Genomic DNA, 18,606 nt, shown 5'->3' on the forward strand with positions numbered 1-18,606 from the left:
CTGGCTTTATAATCTTGATTTGGCTTGAACTGGCTCATTTTGTCATCAGAAAAACCCATTAATGATAACGGACTAACCGTCCAAAATTGTAAGCAAACCCTTCAATTAAGCGCTTTCTTTCATAAGATTTGCTATGGTCATGGTGTCTCTTCACAAGAGGACAGTAAGACAGGTGCTTGCAACCAACACCAACAACGCGAAGTCTATTTATGGGACCTACTTAGTTGCCGGAGAAAATCAATTCTCCACAGTTCTCTGAGCTCCACATGTACGTGCTGTGGTGTGAAGAATGGAATCTACCACTAGGTGGAGACTTGACAGTATCTCCTCCTCTTAGGAGGTACTCCAGTGGAGCAGGTCAATCACTCAGGCCCCTGAGGAAGGTGAGTCCACCTTAAGGGAATAAGGATAATGAGTAACCCTTTAATGCGAGTGCGCACTTTGCCTTCCCAGATTTCTTGCTCCAACAGAGTCCTATAAGCTACTCTGAGGTTCAGCTGGATTTGCCCAACGATCTGAATGCCTCTTTCTACTCTGCCATTTTCTTAAACCAGTGCTTAACTATTCTTTTCCTGGTACTTTGGGCTTCCTTACTTCCCCTCTAAAGCTCCCCTTCCCACTGTATAGCCATCCTCCATGCTGACTTAATTCAAACAGCATGGCCTGGTTTCTCTTCTCGCCATTTTCCTCTGAGCAGCTGCTGCAATTTATAGCTTGCCTGTCCTGGGCTTTTCTTTTGAATTCTAGTGATTTTGTTTTTCTTTGAGCTGGAGTTACAGGCAGTTGTAAGCTACCAGGTGTGGGTACCTAGAACTGAACTTGGGTCCTCTCTAAGAGCAGTTTGTGCTCTTACCCTGAGCCGTCTTCCCAGTCCTATAAGTAGCATTTTAAATAAGACAACTATGACACTGTACAAGTATATACTTTAGATCATAAAACATGAACATATTCATTATATATGTGTATATATATATCCATTTGTGTACAACTTGGTTCTACACACACAAACTATACATATATGATCTGTTTTATAAGATTTGTTTTTATTATTTTTAATCATGTATATACAGACAAGCACCAGTTGAGGCAAGAGGCAGTGATTCCTTGGAGCTGGAATTACAGGTGATACGAGCTACATAACATGGATGCTGGGAACTGAACTTAAATCCTCTGCAAGTGTAATTAAACCTAGAGATATCTCTTCAGCCCCAAATGCAGAAAGTTTGTATATAGGGTTGTGATGTAAACTTTGTCTTTACACTGTCCCTGACCAAAAATAAATATTAAAGTATTTTTAAAAGAAGGAAGAGAGGGAGCGGGAATCAGGAGGAAGGAAAAACGGTGAAGGGGGTGTGAGGAAATTAATTTTCTGACTTTTTTTCATGTGTTGGGAATATGTGCGTTATTTAATTCTCACCAGCGCTGACAAGGTTTGTCATTTCACAGACGAAAATTTAGAAGGTTTTCTGTATTTGTTTAAGGTTACCCAGGGTAGCGGAGCTGGGTTTTTTTTTTTTTCAAAACTGTAAGTTTTGTGTATTATCTATGGAAGCTGTATATGGCGGTGCACTCAGGGCAGGCAGATCTCTGGGAGTTCAAAGACAGCCTGGTCTACACAGAGGGAGTGCCAGGGCAGCCAAGGTTACACAGAGAAACTCTGTCTTGAAAAAGCAAACCAAACAAACAGTGCTCACGCATCTGAATCTTCATTAAGTAGAAAAGGAAAGGAGGAAGTGGAGAGTCAGGAAAGCAGGATAGGACACGCGCTCCACCAGAATTGAAACATAAGTCAGCAGGAATGTTGAGTGGTAGGAATGGCTTCCAGACTTGTGTGTCTAATAATGGCCAAGTATTGTTCAGTCAGATAAAAGAGAAAAGTCAAGTTGGTCAAGTCAGGAGACACTGGAAGTCAGCCATGTTTTGGTAGGTAAGAGACATAACAAGTTGAGAAAGCAGGCTGCAAGAATGGTTTGTGTTATTTTTGTAGCGGTGGGGGCAGCCAAGAGCCTAGTGGGAAGCAGACCAAGCTGGGGGGTTTTCAGTTTTCAGGTCAAAGTTCTATGATGGAAGCTGTTTACTGTTGCCCTGGCAACGGATCCCCATTGGAAGTAATGAAATGACAGATCTAGCGGAGCTTGCAAATGTGACTGTAGTTGAGGTGGGAGCTCTGTTTGGTCTGCTTTGGGGTAAGGTGGGAAGAAGAGTTAGACACGGTTTGGTTGGGAATCCAGGAAGATGTCATGAAGGAAGTGATGGAGCTTCTGCTTCCTGACTGTCATGAAGAAACTTCTCAGCCATCAGGTTCTACTTCGTCAGCAGCCGAGAAACATGGACCCGAGTGACTATGAACAGAATCCTCTGAAACCGCAGCCCCAGGTGAACAGTTCTTGCTTTCTTTCTAAGTAACGGAGGCGTCTTCACTTCTGGAGATTCTCACTATCCAGACAGTGTCAGGTCAGGACGGGACCAACATAGCCTGGTGCTTCCTAATCCAGTGTAAGAGCATTATGTGCATAATAAACAAGTACGACCTCAATGTAAATTCCAGTGTAGTAAACACAATTCAAAAAAAAAAAAAAAAGATTTCAGGCTGAGTACCATGGCTCATACCGGTAATTCTGATATTCAAGAGGCCGAGGCAGAAACATTTATTCAAGTTCAAGTCATCTTAAATTACAGAATAAGACTGTAATTAATTATTGATATTTTAAAAATTACCAGGGAGATGGAGTTGTAGCATAGGGGTAAACTAGAAGGACAAGGGTTTAATACCTTGCACTAAAAACCAAACAAACAAACAAGCAAAACCCCAAAACATTGGAAGAGAGAGTGAGTATTTTAATCCTATAGATTTGGGCCCCTGGAGAGGTGGTTTAGCAGTTAAGAGTACTGGCTAATCTTCCAGAGGACCTGGGTTGGGGCTCCGAGCACCCACATGGTGGTGGCTCACACACATCTGTAACTCTAATTCCAAGAGATCAGATGCCTTTTTCTGGCTTCCTTGGGGAGCGAGGCCTCCAAGTGACACCATGCATACAGGCAAAACATACATGTAAAAAAATAAATAAATTACCAGAAGCCAGCCAGATGGCTCAGTGGGTAAAGTTCTTGTGGATAAGTCTGACAGTCTGAGTTCAAACCCTGGGACCCACAGGATGGACAGAGAAAATCGATTCCTGGAAGTTGTCTTTTCACCTCTGCACACAGGCTGAGGCATGCATATCACCCCTTAAAATACGTAATTATATATTTTGCTGGGTGTGGTAGAATGAACCTATGATCCCAACATAGCCATGAAGAAAGAGAAACGAGAGGTGGAGTGGGGGGAGGGAATAAGACACATGAAGGAAATAGAGGTTTTCAAGGGAGGACAAAGTCACTAACATTAACTGAACATCATTTACCACAGGCCGGTCACTTCCTTTAATCCTTCAACAAGCCTAATACTGAGGTGAAGAATAATTAATCCAGTGGAGTCTGGAAGCTTAGAGTGTTCCGGAGGGGCTGGTCACCAAGAGTCCCAGTTTCTCTGTCCGTCTCCAGGAAGTCTCTTCCCATCACACAGGCCTATACCCAGTTTTGCTGGGGCAGGAGACGAACAAAGGCAGAGCGCCTGCTGTGCCAATCGAAAGTAACTATGATGCCCAAGCAGATGAGGACCAGTCCTGCCAGCCCCAAACGCACGAGGTTTCCCTGGGTATAGTCCAAGGAGCCAGAACCTGTGAGCCGAAAAGAGAGAGACGAGTATTGGTCCAGTATCCCAGAGTCCCTTCTGTGTTTCTGACACACAGATGGAGTTGTCTCTAAGTTAAATGGACTTCATGTCCCCTGATCACGTGGGTCTGAAGGAGGAGAGGCAGAGATTTACCTTCGGAACTGATGACCAGTGGCTGGCTGCGCTCTGATAGCACATAGGGGCTAGAGGGGGTGTGGTAATAGCAATAGTAGGTGCCGGGTGCATTCGCGCTGTTCAGAAGGAAGTCAGCCCAGGGCTGCACAGAGTCGATGTACTGCAGAGGGGTTGCCACATCCGCACGGTACAGCGCAAAACTCATGCCTGGTATGCGGCCTGCACAGCGCAGGCTTACAGTGGTTTCTGGGGCCACCACAGGCCCAGGAATTGCCACCAGTGATGGTCTGGGTAGCTGATCTGTGGAATACAGGCAAGGGCTTAGATAGGCTCTAATCATCCTCCCTTTGCTCCTCTCTTTTCTTCTGCTTCTCTTCCCATCCCTTAAACTCACCTTCCTCTTCCTCAGTAAGTTTAAGAATCTCTCAATCTACCCCACTCCCCATATCGCCTATCTCCTTGTTGTATTCCTTTTCTACCCTCTCCTACCCTCTGCCTTCATCTCACTCCTGTGCCCTTCTCCCATTTCTTCCCGGACCTCACCTGTTACCAGCAGTTCCAGAGCGTTACTGGGCTGAGACCAGACACTGGGCCCCCAGTCTGTCTTGCGGTAGCGGCAGTGATAACTGCCCTCCTGGACCGAAGTCACCTTTTCCAGGAAGAACTCAGCCAGCCCAATAGACACATTCCGGAGGAGCAGAGGGGTGGCAAGGCCAGTTTTGAAGAGTCCAAATCCCCAGGCAGGTTGGGGTGCACGGCAAATCAAAGTTACATTGATTCCAGGAGTCACAATTGCAGCAGGATGAGCCCCCAGCCATGGCTTGGGGTATGAGGCTAGGGGCACTTAATAAAGAAGAGCGCTTGGGTCCTTATGCCCCTCCAACCCAGAAGCCCCAGAAGCCTAAGCAGAAGCCAGACACCATGAACCTCTTTAAAGAAGGGGAGGGTCTGGAATATAATCATAGCTGGCCCAAACTATCTGACAATCACAGGAGTACTACTCTTAACTGTAAACTTTTCCCCATAGTTATTTGTTTGTGCTAAGGATCGAATCCAAGGCCTTATGCATTGTGGGTAATCATTCACTCTACCACTAAGATATAGACTCAAATCTCTGTTGTTGTTGTTGGTTTTTTATTTTGTTTTTTGTTTTGCTTTTGCTTTTTTGTTTTGAGACAAGGTCTTGTGTACCCTTGATCAGCCTTGAACTTGCTATGTAGTGGAGTATGACCTTAGATTCTGATTATAAGCCTGTGCCACCCGATCCTGCTAGATTATAAACCTGTGCCACCATCAGGACCACCACCTCTCTCTCCCTCCCATCTATGCTGAACTGGGGCAACCATTCAACCAACTGAGCTACATTCCCAACCCCTTCTCCACAATTTTAAGGCATAGTTTCAAAATGTCATACCAGAATGGTTACTCTGTCTTAATGTACTGTTATTGTTTTGTTTTGTTGTTTTTAAAACAAAGCCTCACTATGTAATCCAGTTTGTCCTCAAGCCCATTAATGGTGCAGGCTGGCTTCAAACTTGTAATTCTTCTTTCTGCCTCAGCTTTCCAAGTGCTGAGATGACAGATCTGTAGCACCACACCTTGATAGAAGCAGTTGAAGTTTTCAATATATCAATAACTACTGCTATAGTTTGAACAAGCTCCCCAACTTAATCTTTGATATAATAATGTTGAAAGGTGGGTCTTTAACAGGTAATAGGATAGGAGGCTGAAGGTGACTTTATACTTAAGAGTGTTTACTGCTTTTGCAGAGCACCTCGGTTTGGCTTTCTAGCACCCATATTGCAACTCCTAACTACCTGTAATTCCAGTTCCATGGGGATCTTGATACCTTTGGCTTCTACAGGCATCTGCACTTATGTACATATACTTCTACGCAGACACAAACATATACACATAATTTAAAATAACACAAATAAATCTTTTTTTCTAAAGAGGTGATGGAATAGAGTATCAGTGTAGTGATGTACTTGTAATCATCCCCCAGTCAGGACTGAGGCGTGGCTGTGGCTGGGTGGCAGCGTACTTGCCTAGAATGCCCCCAGTGAGTGGCTGTGGTGTGTCTCAGTGGTATTGCGCCTGCCTATAATCAACCAGTGAAGGGCTGGGGTGAGCTTAGTGGTAGAGCACTTGTCTAGAATGTCTCAGTGAGGAACTAGAAGTGTTGTTCAGTGAGAGCACCAGCACCATGTACACGGCCATTGGTTTGATCCATCCCTAGTACATAGCCAAACGACAAAACCATAATATACTTCCAGTGCTTCGCAACAGGCAAATTCCTGTTTGTTTGTGTTTTGAGACAGAGTTTCTCTGTGTAGCCCTGACGGTCTTGGAACTTGCTCTGTAGACTAGGCTGATCTTGGACTCAGCGATCCATTTGTCTCTGCCTCACTAGCACTGGAACTAAAGGCCCGCAGTTGGCGATGGTTTTGGGTTGTGTTTGTTCATTTGTTTGTTTTTGAGGCATGGTCTCATGATGTAGACCAGGCTGGCTTTGAATTCAAAAGAAATCTTGCCTCTGCCTTCCTAGTGCTGGGATTAAAGGGGTGTACCATCATTGCCTACCCCTATAGGCAATTTTTATTTGTAAATCAATTTTTTAAAGATTTATTTATTTATGTTATGTGAGTACACTGTCACTGTGTTCAGACACAGCAGAAGAGGGAATCAGATCCCATTACAGATGGTTGTGAGCCACCATGTGGTTGCTGGGATTTGAACTCAGGACCTCAGGAAGAGCAGTTAGTGCTCTTAACCACTGAACCATCTCTCCAGCCCGTAAATAAATTTTAAAAAGGAAAAATAACTATTAAACACTTGAGAAATATCTGTAAGACAGAATGTAAGTTTAACACTTAAGACCCAGAACAGAATGAATCATGAAACACTGATTTTGAGCTGGTAAGAAAAGGAGGAAGTATGTATGTGTGTGAATGCTCGGAAAGCTTTTCGTAAGATTCAGGAACACAGGAAGGGGAAGAGGAAGAATGTTGTATCTTTTGGTAATGATCGAGTCTTTATAACCATGAGTACCTATTGGCTTTATCATTTAAATAGATTTAAAATTAGGGTGCTGGAGAAATGGCTTGGCAGATAAGAGTACTTGTTGCTCTTGCAAAAGATTGGGATAGGATTCTCAGTACCACATGGTGGTTCACAGTCTCTGTAACTCCAGCTTCAGAGAGTCCTCCTGCTTTCTGAACTCTGCAAGCACTGGGCATGTATGTGGTGTACATACATGCATGCAGGCAAAACACTCATATACATAAAACAAAATTAAATTAGCCGATGACTCAGGTATGAATGACTTCCCAGTGTTTCTCATTAGAAATGGAAGTATAGTGGGAGAAAGTTGGAGAGAAAAGAAATATCTCCTCTATTGGAAAACCCGAGAAGAAACCGTCTTGGGGTGGGGGAACCTTCCTTTTGTGGGAAGTGGGCTCCAGTAAGAGAAGCTGGTATAACTGGCACTGAGGAACTCTTAATGTTTGGAGCCCTGAAATATGCCAGGATCTAAGTCTATAGTTTACCTGTATAATTATATTAAATCCTCACTGGAGCCAATTTTCTTAAGGAAATTTGAGACCGCTGGCGTGTTCAAGGACTTGTAATAATGATCACGTGTAATAGGTCTCCTAAACGTCCATGTTCATGGTCTTTCCTACTCACTATAATGGCTACTAAAGAGATGAAGGACAACGGGAAGAGAGAAGAGAGGAACAGGCAGGGAGCAGGGAGGAGGGAATGGAGGAGGAAGAAAAAGAAGGATCTGAAAGGGGGTAAAGGAAAGAGACAGGAGAAAAAGGGAGAAGGAAAAGAAGCGGGGTATGTAGGGGAAGAAGGGATTGAAGGAGAGAGGAGGAAAGGAAGAAAGGGAAATGAGAAAATCTGGGGTGAACCTAGGCATCAAAATAAAATGAGTGGTTGGAGGCGAGGTGTGAGCAGCACAAGGGAGAGCATTCGGAGTGTTCCACTCACCTGGGGATGTGAAGTCAGCATGACACACAGGCCCTGCAGAAGGTGAGGAGCCAGTTTTTACAAAGCCCTGTATGACTACCAGTCTCTCCTCCTTGGGAGCCCTAGACCATCACTACATTGTTTCCTTTTTTCTCTGAAAAACAAGAATTCTGCCTGCCTTCTTTAAGATCACACAAAACTCCAGCCTTTCATTCCCCATACTTAAGAAGCCAGCTGTCTGACCCAAGAGGACAGGCCTCTGTTTGCCACCTTTCCTTAGAACAGTACTCTGCTCCTTGGGGTTTCGCTGCCTTGGAGTTAGGATGTCTAGATGCCCTCCTCCATCCAGCACATTAGTCCTGCCCATTTGCCATGAGAACTGAGTACATTCTTTGACCCCTGGATATCCCTTATTCTCCTCTGCCTGGAGATTCAGAGAAAGCTATGCTCACCCCAGACCCAGAAATCTGTCTTCCCCCATTTAAGACTCAAGTATCTGGGTACAAGTCCTGATTCCTTTTTCTAAATTGTATGTTGAATTCCAGAGGATCAGATATAGCCCTCAGCCTAGCCTAGGACCCCCACACAGGGGAGGGACAGCTCACAGAGAGTAGACAGCTGGAGTATCAGCGACAGGACCATGGCGGGCACTCTCAGTGGAGCTGGGGAAAGGCTGGCCCTGCCTTTTACCCTCGGAGGAAATGAAGCAACACCAGAAAGCCGTGTGAGAGTCTTGTTTAGGGAACAGAGAAGTCAGATGGAGGCTCCAAGGAACTGTGTCATAGCCTCATTGTCTTGGAAAAAGTTGCAAGACAGAACAGTCATAGCCTCTGGTGTTCTCTTAATTCGATTTAAAGTAGGTGAGGGGGGCTGTGGATGTTGCAGCTAAGTGGGAGACTGCTTGCCCAGTGTGTTCTCGCTTCAGCACTGAGGAGAGAAAGAAAAGGAGCAGAAGGGAGGGAAATGGAAGAGAAGAAACAACAACAAAAAACAAAACAAAGACTCACTGCTCCCAAACCCCATGAAAGAGAAAGAGCTCACCGCCCAGACAGGTGGGCACTCCTGAGACTGCAGAGAGGAAGAGACCACCAACACGGCCCATCCTGCCCACATCCCTGGCCAAGAGGAAACTGTATACAGCTTCTGGGTTCCTGGAGATAAGAGCACAGGAGCAGCAGGTCCCCTGCGTCTGAGACACCGCCGGAACCTGAAGGGACCGACCAGATAAACAGTTCTCTGCAGCCAAATCCCGTGGGAGGGAGAGCTGAACCTTCAGAGAGGCAGACACGCCTGCGAAACCAGAAGAGACTACACTCTGCCCACATTACTGATTCCAGAGGAAAACACCAAACGCCATCTGGAACCCTGGTGCACGGAAGCTCCCGGAAAGGGCGGCGCAAATCTTCCTGGTTGCTGCGGCCGCGGAGAGCTCATAAGCAACACCCCACGAGCAAATTTGAGCCTCGGGACCACAGGTAAGACAAACCTTCCTGCTCCAAGCGACCTGCCTGGTGAACTCAAGACACAGGCCCACAGGAACAGCTGAAGACCTGTAGATAGGAAAAACTACACGCCCGAAAGCAGAACACTCTGTCCCCATAACTGGCTGAAAGAAAAGAGGAAAACAGGTCTACAGTACTCCTGACACACAGGCTTATAGGACAGTCTAGCCACTGTCAGAAATAGCAGAACAAAGTAACACTAGAGATAATCTGATGGCGAGAGGCAAGTGCAGGAACCCAAGCAACAGAAACCAAGACTACATGGCATCATCGGAGCCCAATTCTCCCACCAAAGCAAACACGGAATATCCAAACACAACAGAAAAGCAAGATCTAGTTTCAAAATCATATTTGATCATGATGCTGGAGGACTTCAAGAAAGACGTGAAGAACTCCCTTAGAGAAACACAGGAAAACATAAATAAACAAGTAGAAGCCTACAGAGAGGAATCACAGAAATCCCTGAAAGAATTCCAGGAAAACACAATCAAACAGTTGAAGGAATTAAAAATGGAAATAGAAGCAATCAAGAAAGAACACATGGAAACAACCCTGGATATAGAAAACCAAAAGAAGAGACAAGGAGCCGTAGATACAAGATTCACCAACAGAATACAAGAGGAGAAGGGGTTGGGGATTTAGCTCAGTGGTAGAGCGCTTGCCTAGGAAGCGCAAGGCCCTGGGTTCGGTCCCCAGCTCCGAAAAAAAGAACAAAAACAAAACAACAACAACAAAAAAGAGATAGAAGAGAGAAATCTCAGGAGCAGAAGATTCGATAGAAATCATCAACTCAACTGTCAAAGATAATGTAAAGCAGAAAAAGCTACTGGTCCAAAACATACAGGAAATCCAGGACTCAATGAGAAGATCAAACCTAAGAGAAATTCCTCCCGTCACATAATAGTCAAAACACCAAATGCACAAAATAAAGAAAGAATATTAAAAGCAATAAGGGAAAAGTAAGCAAAAGGTCAAGTGATATATAAAGGCAGACCTATCAGAATCACACCAGACTTTTCCCTAGAGACTATGAAAGCCAGAAGATCCTGGACTGATGTCATACAGACCCTAAGAGAACACAAATGCCCACCCAGGTTACTGTATCCTGCAAAGCTCTCAATTAACATAGATGGAGAAACCAAGATATTCCATGACAAAACCAAATTTACACAATATCTTTCTGCAAATCCATCGCTGCAAAGGATAATAAATGGTAAAGCCCAACATAAGGAGGCAAGCTACACCCTAGAAGAAGCAAGAAACTAATCGTCTTGGCAACAAAACAAAGAGAAGAAAAGCACACAAACATAACCTCACATCCAAATATGAATATAACAGGAAGCAATAATCAGTATTCCTTAATATCTCTCAACATCAATGGTCTCAACTCCCCAATAAAAAGACATAGATTAACAAACTGGATACATAACGAGGACCCTGCATTCTGCTGCCTACAGGAAACACACCTCAGAGACAAAGACAGACACTACCTCAGAGTGAAAGGCTGGAAAACAACTTTCCAAGCAAATGGTCAGAAGAAGCAAGCTGGAGTAGCCATTCTAATATCAAATAAAATCAATTTTCAACTAAAAGTCATCAAAAAAGATAAGGAAGGACACTTCATATTCATCAAAGGAAAAATCCACCAAGATGAACTCTCAATCCTAAATATCTATGCCCCAAATACAAGGGCACCTACATACGTAAAAAGAAACCTTACTAAAGCTCAAAACACACATTGCACCTCACACAATAATAGTAGGAGATTTCAACACCCACTCTCATCAATGGACAGATCATGGAAACAGAAATTAAACAGAGACGTAGACAGACTAAGAGAAGTCATGAACCAAATGGACTTAACAGATATTTATAGAACATTCTATCCTAAAGCAAAAGCATATACATTCTTCTCAGCTCCTCATGGTACTTTCTCCAAAATTGACCATAATAATTGGTCAAAAAACGGTCCTCAACAGGTACAGAAAGATAGAAATAATCCCATGCGTGCTATCAGACTACCACGACCTAAAGCTGGTCTTCAATAACAATAAGGGAAGAACGCCCACATATACGTGGAAGTTGAACAATGTTCTACTCAACGATAACCTGGTGAAGGAAGAAATAAAGAAAGAAATTAAAGACTTCTTAGAATTTAATGAAAATGAAGGTACAACATACCCAAACTTATGGGACACAATGAAAGCTGTGCTAAGAGGAAAACTCATAGCTCTGAGTGCCTGCAGAAAGAAACAGGAAAGAGCATATGTCAGCAGCTTGACAGCACACCTAAAAGCTCTAGAACAAAAAGAAGCAAATACACCCAAGAGGAGTAGAAGGCAGGAAATAATCAAACTCAGAGCTGAAATCAACCAAGTAGAAACAAAAAGGACCATAGAAAGAATCAACAGAACCAAAAGTTGGTTCTTTGAGAAAATCAACAAGATAGATAAACCCTTAGCCAGACTAACGAGAGGACACAGAGAGTGTGTCCAAATTAACAAAATCAGAAATGAAAAGGGAGACATAACTACAGATTCAGAGGAAATTCAAAAAATCATCAGATCTTACTATAAAAGCCTATATTCAACAAAACTTGACAATCTGCAGGAAATGGACAATTTCCTAGACAGATACCAGGTACTGAAGTTAAATCAGGAACAGATAAACCAGTTAAACAACCCCATAACTCCTAAGGAAATAGAAGCAGTCATTAAAGGTCTCCCAACCAAAAAGAGCCCAGGTCCAGACGGGTTTAGTGCAGAATTCTATCAGACCTTCATAGAAGACCTCATACCAATATTATCCAAACTATTCCACAAAATTGAAACAGATGGAGCACTACCGAATTCCTTCTATGAAGCCACAATTACTCTTATACCTAAACCACACAAAGACCCAACAAAGAAAGAGAACTTCAGACCTATTTGCCTTATGAATATCGACGCAAAATACTCAATAAAATTCTGGCAAACCGAATCCAAGAGCACATCAAAACAATCATCCACCATGATCAAGTAGGCTTCATCCCAGGCATGCAGGAATGGTTTAATATACGGAAAACCATCAACGTGATCCATTATATAAACAAACTGAAAGAACAAAACCACATGATCATTTCATTAGATGCTGAGAAAGCATTTGTCAAAATTCAACACCCCTTCATGATAAAAGTCCTGGAAAGAATAGGAATTCAAGACCCATACCTAAACATAGTAAAAGCCATATACAGCAAACCAGTTGCTAACATTAAACTAAATGGAGAGAAACTTGAATTAATCCCACTAAAATCAGGGACTAGACAAGGCTGCCCACTCTCTCCCTACTTATTCAATATAGTTCTTGAAGTTCTAGCCAGAGCAATCAGACAACAAAAGGAGATCAAGGGGATGCAGATCGGAAAAGAAGAAGTCAAAATATCACTATTTGCAGATGATATGATAGTATATTTAAGTGATCCCAAAAGTTCCACCAGAGAACTACTAAAGCTGATAAACAACTTCAGCAAAATGGCTGGGTATAAAATTAACTCAAATAAATCAGTAGCCTTCCTCTACACAAAAGAGAAACAAGCCGAGAAAGAAACTAGGGAAACGACACCCTTCATAATAGACCCAAATAATATAAAGTACCTCAGTGTGAGTTTAACCAAGCAAGTAAAAGATCTGTACAATAAGAACTTCAAGACTCTGAAGAAAGAAATTGAAGAAGACCTCAGAAGATGGAAAGATCTCCCGTGCACATGGATTGGCAGGATTAATATAGTAAAAATGGCCATTTTACCAAAAGCGATCTACAGATTCAATGCAATCCCCATCAAAATACCAATCCATTTCTTCAAAGAGTTAGACAGAACAATTTGCAAATTCATCTGGAATAACAAAAAACCCAGGATAGCTAAAACTATCCTCAACAATAAAACGACTTCAGGAAGAATCAATATCCCTGAACTCAAGCAGTATTACAGAGCAATAGTGATAAAAACTGCATGGTATTGGTACAGAGACAGACACATAGACCAATGGAACAGAATTGAAGACCCAGAAATGAACCCACACACCTATGGGCACTTGATTTTTGACAAAGGAGCCAAAACCATCAAATGGAAAAAAGATAGCATTTTCAGCAAATGGTGCTGGTTCAACTGGAAGTCAACATGTAGAAGAATGCAGATCGATCCATGCTTATCACCCTGTACAAAGCTTAAGTCCAAGTGGATCAAGGACCTCCACATCAAACCAGATACACTCAAACTAATAGAAGAAAAACTAGGGCAGCATCTCGAACACATGGGCACTGGAAAAAATTTCCTGAACAAAACACCAATGGCTTATGCTCTAAGATCAAGAATCGACAAATGGGATCTCATAAAACTGCAAAGCTTCTGTAAGGCAAAGGACACTGTAGTTAGGACAAAATGGCCACCAACAGATTGGGAAAAGATCTTTACCAATCCTACAGCAGATAGAGGCCTTATATCCAAAATATACAAAGAACTTAAAAAGTTAGACCGCAGGGAGACAAATAACCCTATTAAAAAATGGGGTTCAGAGCTAAACAAAGAATTCACAGCTGAGGAATGCCGAATGGCTGAGAAACACCTAAAGAAATGTTCAACATCTTTAGTCATCAGGGAAATGCAAATCAAAACAACCCTGAGATTTCACCTCACACCAGTGAGAATGGCTAAGAGCAAAAACTCAGGTGACAGCAAATGCTGGCGAGGATGTGGAGAAAGAGGAACACTCCTCCATTGTTGGTGGGATTGCAGACTGGTACAACCATTCTGGAAATCAGTCTGGAGGTTCCTCAGAAAATTGGACATTGAACTGCCTGAGGATCCAGCTATACCTCTCCTGGGTATATACCCAAAAGATGCCCCAACATATAAAAAAGACATGTGTTCCACTATGTTCATAGCAGCCTTATTTATAATAGCCAGAAGCTGGAAAGAACCCAGATGCCCTTCAACAGAGGAATGGATACAGAAAACGTGGTACATCTACACAATGGAATATTACTCAGCTATCAAAACCAATGCCTTTATGAAATTCATAGGCAAATGGTTGGAACTGGAAAATATCATCCTGAGTGAGGTAACCCAATCACAGAAAAACACACATGGTATGCACTCATTGATAAGTGGCTATTAGCCCAAATGCTTGAATTACCCTAGATGCCTAGAACACATGAAACTCAAGACGGATGATCAAAATGTGATTGCTTCACTCCTTCTTTAAAAGGGGAACAAGAATACCCTTGGCAGGGAATAGCGAGGCAAAGATTAAAACAGAGACAGTAGGAACACCCATTCAGAGCCTGCCCCACATGTGGCCCATACATATACAGCCACCCAATTAGACAAGATGGATGAAGCAAAGAAGTGCAGGCAGACAGGAGCCGGATGTAGATCTCTCCTGAGAGACACAGCCAGAATACAGCAAATACAGAGGCGAATGCCAGCAGCAAACCACTGAACTGAGAATAGGACCCCCGTTGAAGGAATCAGAGAAAGAGCTGGAAGAGCTTGAAGGGGCGCGAGACCCCATATGAACAACAATGCCAAGCAACCAGAGCTTCCAGGGACTAAGCCACTACCTGAAGACTATACATGGACTGACCCTGGAATCTGACCTCATAGGTAGCATTGAATATCCTAGTAAGATCACCAGTGTAGGGGGAAGCCCTGGGTCCTGCTAAGACTGAACCCCCAGTGAATGTGATTGTTGGGGGGAGGGCGGCAATTAGGGGAACACCCATAAAGAAGGGGAGGGGGAGGGCTTAGGGGGATGTTGGCCGGTAAACCGGGAAAGGGAATAACACTCGAAATGTAAATAAGAAATACTCAAGTTAATAAAAACGAAACAAAACAAAACAAAAAGGCAGAAAGGGAAACAAAAATCTTTGGTGTACAATATGTACTCTGCTGGTGAGAGAAGGCTCGGACCCCAGTACTGCTCTCATTGTCCAGTTCAGATATGTTAATTTTTTTAAGTGATGTGCATGGTTTTGGGGTCTCAGGCTTGTAAAGCAGGAGGATGCCAAGTTTAAAGATTGCAGGGCCAATCTGAGACACTTAATGAGACCCTATCTCAAAATAAAAAGCAATGAAAGGGTTGACAAATGTGGCTCAACAATACAAAATATGCCTAGAATCCACCAGCCGGAGCCTGGGTCATGGAATCTACCAGCAAGTGGACCGAGGAGTGTCTCAGTCATAGATGGGTAGCCTATCCTGGTTTCAATCTGCAACACTGAGGGGCGGAGGGTGGAAAAAACCATGAGCCGCATGCTAGTAACATAAAGCACAGACTGTTCTTAATCTATTTGGGATCAATTTAGAATTTCTGGAATGAGTTCATGTCTAGATGCGACCTCAATGTAATGAGGACTTTCTTGCAGAAGATCTTGAAGTTACTTCGACGCATCTTCTAAGGTATAAGCTATAAGAGAAAGGTGAGACCAACAGGTGTGCAAGATGGTTTGAATCTTTCTGGCCTCCTAAGCCTCACTCTAGAACTACAACTCCCGAAAGGCTTCACGTCCTTGCCCAAGGGGCGGGGCCTCATGCAAGGAAAAGAACCACAACTCCCAGAGAGCTCCCTGCTCTTGTCCAAGACCAAGATGGCTGCTAGTAAGTACGCGTTCTGGGCGCGCGGGGACCATGTAATTCCAGGAAACCGTGGCTTGACCCGTGGCTGAGGCTCAGTAGAGCCCAGGGGAGCGGTAGGATCCGTCCCAGAAGAGGGGCGCAGCAGCCAATAGGGTGCAGAGCAGGGGTGATACGAGAGTGTTAGAGGTCACCGCAGCAGTCCCCAAGGGTGACTTTTTTCTCACCTCTAGGAATCTCCGCCTTCCTTAAGAATGCCTGGGCAAAGGAGCCAGTGCTGGTGGTGTCCTTCACTGTCTGGGGCCTCGGTGAGTACTCCCTGGAGCGAACGTGTATCCTCCACCCTGAAGTCATCAATATTCTACAGTTCCTCTCGCATCCCCTTGCCAGCCATATCCTGACATGACTGTCGCTCTTCCCTCACCACATACACCTACACAAGAAGTGCACATTTAACCCAGCTTGTACTTTGATCCTGTAGTGCAGAACTCCTCAGTGAAGTCTGACTTAATACAAATCTCTCAGCAAGCCTCCCTGGTGTAGAACTTGCAACGTGGTAGGGCTATTCACAGTTCTGGTGCATTGAATCCCTGGGAAATAGGGAGTGGGGGTGCTCTGTTAATCAAATTTTAATTCCGAAAGTCTGGAGTGATGCCTTGTATTTAGCAGTCATCACAGTCCCAAAGTTGTCAGCATTGCTGACGTTCTAAAACCCACCACTAGCTATCTACCACCCTTTCAAAGACCTAGAATGCTCTAATGTATGTGGTTTTGATTGATCATATGTTGTATATGTTGAAATAATGATTTAAATTGCACTAGGTTCATTTCTTAAAGTTAAAATTACATTGTTTTAGATTTTGTGTGTGTGTATGTGTATGTGTGTGCGTGCGTTACCAGTTGATTTTGGGACTCAGAGGACAACTTACTGGAATCAGTGCTCACCTTCCATTCTGAGTTCTAGTGACTGAACAGTCTTGGCAGCAGGTAATTTTAACTACTGAGCCCTCACAACTCTAAGGTTAAATACTTCCTTGAACTGACTTTATTTGTACCTTTCAGTTTTCTTTTTTATAGGGAATACAATTTACTTAGTTCAAGTGGGTCTCTAACCCACAGCAGTCTGCTTTGGGCTCTCATGTGCTGATATTACAGGTCTGAGCCTCCACTCCTGCATATCTTTTCTTAAAAGTGCCTGTGTGTATGCCGAGCCTATGAAGGCAAGAAGAGGTCATAGGCTCTTTTTCCTTTGGAATGGGAGATATAGGCATTTATGAGCTACCTGACATGGCTGCTAGGAATTAAACTCAAGTCTGGAAGATTAGGAAGTGCCTGAAGAGCCTTCACCCCCTCCCCTCAGCTTTTTCAAATAAATTTATGTATGTGTGTTTCTGTATGCCACATATGTGGGAGTGCTCACAAAAGAAGGTAAGTTTGTTGGATGCTGTAGTTACAGGAAGCTGTGAGCCATCCAACCTAGGTGCTAGGAGGCAAACTCTGCAAAGTAGCAAGTGTTCTTAACTACTGAGCCACCCCACCCCCCTTTAAAAAGATTTATTATAGATCTTGTAGCCCATTACAGACGGTTGTGAGCCACCATGTGGTTGCTGGGAATTGAACTCAGGACCTCTGGAAGAGCAGTCAGTGCTCTTAACCACTGAGCCATCTCTCCGGCCTCATCTCTAGCCCCTTAACATGTGTAGTTGAAGATGTGAAATTAACATGTGGCTATTAACTACTATCAGCAACACTAGCTTGTAACATTCCTTTTATACACCCCCTTCCACTCCTGGAGACTCTTGGCTGTAGCCACATGATAAAAGCTGCCCATCTGTGACCAGCCTTTGGGCCTCATGTGTTCCTGAGTGCTTGTCTCCAGCCTCTATGCTACTCCTCACTCTTAGGGTTTACATTGACCTATGTTAAGGGGGGATTGTGGAGTGCTGAGGACTCATCAGAGGGCCCTTCTGGTTGTGCTGGTCTTTTCCTGCTCCCTTTGCCAGGGCTGTTACTATCCTTTCCCCATCTCTGGAGAGCTACTTCATCCCCGGGTCTCATGTTTGTCTTTCTCCACAGCTATAATTATGCCCATGATTAGCCCCTACACCCAGTATGCTAGCATGATCAACAAGGCCACACCCTACAACTACCCAGGTGAGCAGGGACCTATATTGGGGGGTGTGGAGGGGGAAGACATATCTGTGTAGAAAGAGTCCTTGATGCATTGCCATGTCTTTGTCCACACTTTTAACTTACCATAACACGTTTTGAGTTTCTCTCTCCAGATTTCTGTTCTTCTCCAGGTTCCTCTCCCCTGTTGGAGATATCTCCCTCATTTTCCTGCATCATCTGAATCTCTGGCCCTCACTGTCCTTTCCCACCTGGCACATAGACAAACCAGCTGTTTTCTACAGTACCCTGGAGATCTGCGGGTCTCAGTGGCTCATCCTTCTGTTTTGCAGTGCCTGTGAGAGATAATGGGAACATGCCTGATGTGCCCAGCCACCCACAGGAACCTCTGGGTCCAAGCTTGGAATGGCTCAAGAACCTGTGAATGCTTCTGTTGATGGAATCCGTCCCTTCCCTGTTGCCCTCCAATAGAAATGTGAAAACTAATAATCCTATAATCTTTTCTTTTGTGGGGTCCTTTTTTGTTGTTTTGAGACAAG

The 18,606-nt window shown here is 43.8% G+C and overlaps 2 protein-coding genes across 2 annotated transcripts; one reads left to right on the forward strand and one right to left on the reverse strand.

The window, feature by feature from the left end:
• Positions 1-3,134: 3,134 nt before the first annotated feature.
• On the reverse strand, positions 3,135-8,467 carry Oscar (osteoclast associated Ig-like receptor). The gene is made up of 5 exons (XM_032895217.1): positions 8,431-8,467; positions 7,847-7,879; positions 4,394-4,693; positions 3,869-4,150; positions 3,135-3,719 (listed from the first exon to the last, which is right to left on the reverse strand). Exons 1-5 carry the CDS (start codon positions 8,465-8,467, stop codon positions 3,568-3,570), a joined length of 804 nt encoding a protein of 267 aa, XP_032751108.1. The 3' UTR covers positions 3,135-3,567.
• Positions 8,468-15,895: 7,428 nt separating this feature from the next.
• Ndufa3 (NADH:ubiquinone oxidoreductase subunit A3) lies at positions 15,896-18,569 on the forward strand. The gene is made up of 4 exons (XM_032894556.1): positions 15,896-15,961; positions 16,171-16,245; positions 18,014-18,091; positions 18,400-18,569. The coding sequence occupies exons 1-4, from the start codon at positions 15,952-15,954 to the stop codon at positions 18,489-18,491; spliced, it is 255 nt and encodes an 84-aa protein (XP_032750447.1). The 5' UTR covers positions 15,896-15,951; the 3' UTR covers positions 18,492-18,569.
• Positions 18,570-18,606: the final 37 nt, after the last annotated feature.

This window comes from Rattus rattus, chromosome 2, assembly GCF_011064425.1.
Source record: "Rattus rattus isolate New Zealand chromosome 2, Rrattus_CSIRO_v1, whole genome shotgun sequence".
NCBI classification, from domain to species: domain Eukaryota; kingdom Metazoa; phylum Chordata; class Mammalia; order Rodentia; family Muridae; genus Rattus; species Rattus rattus.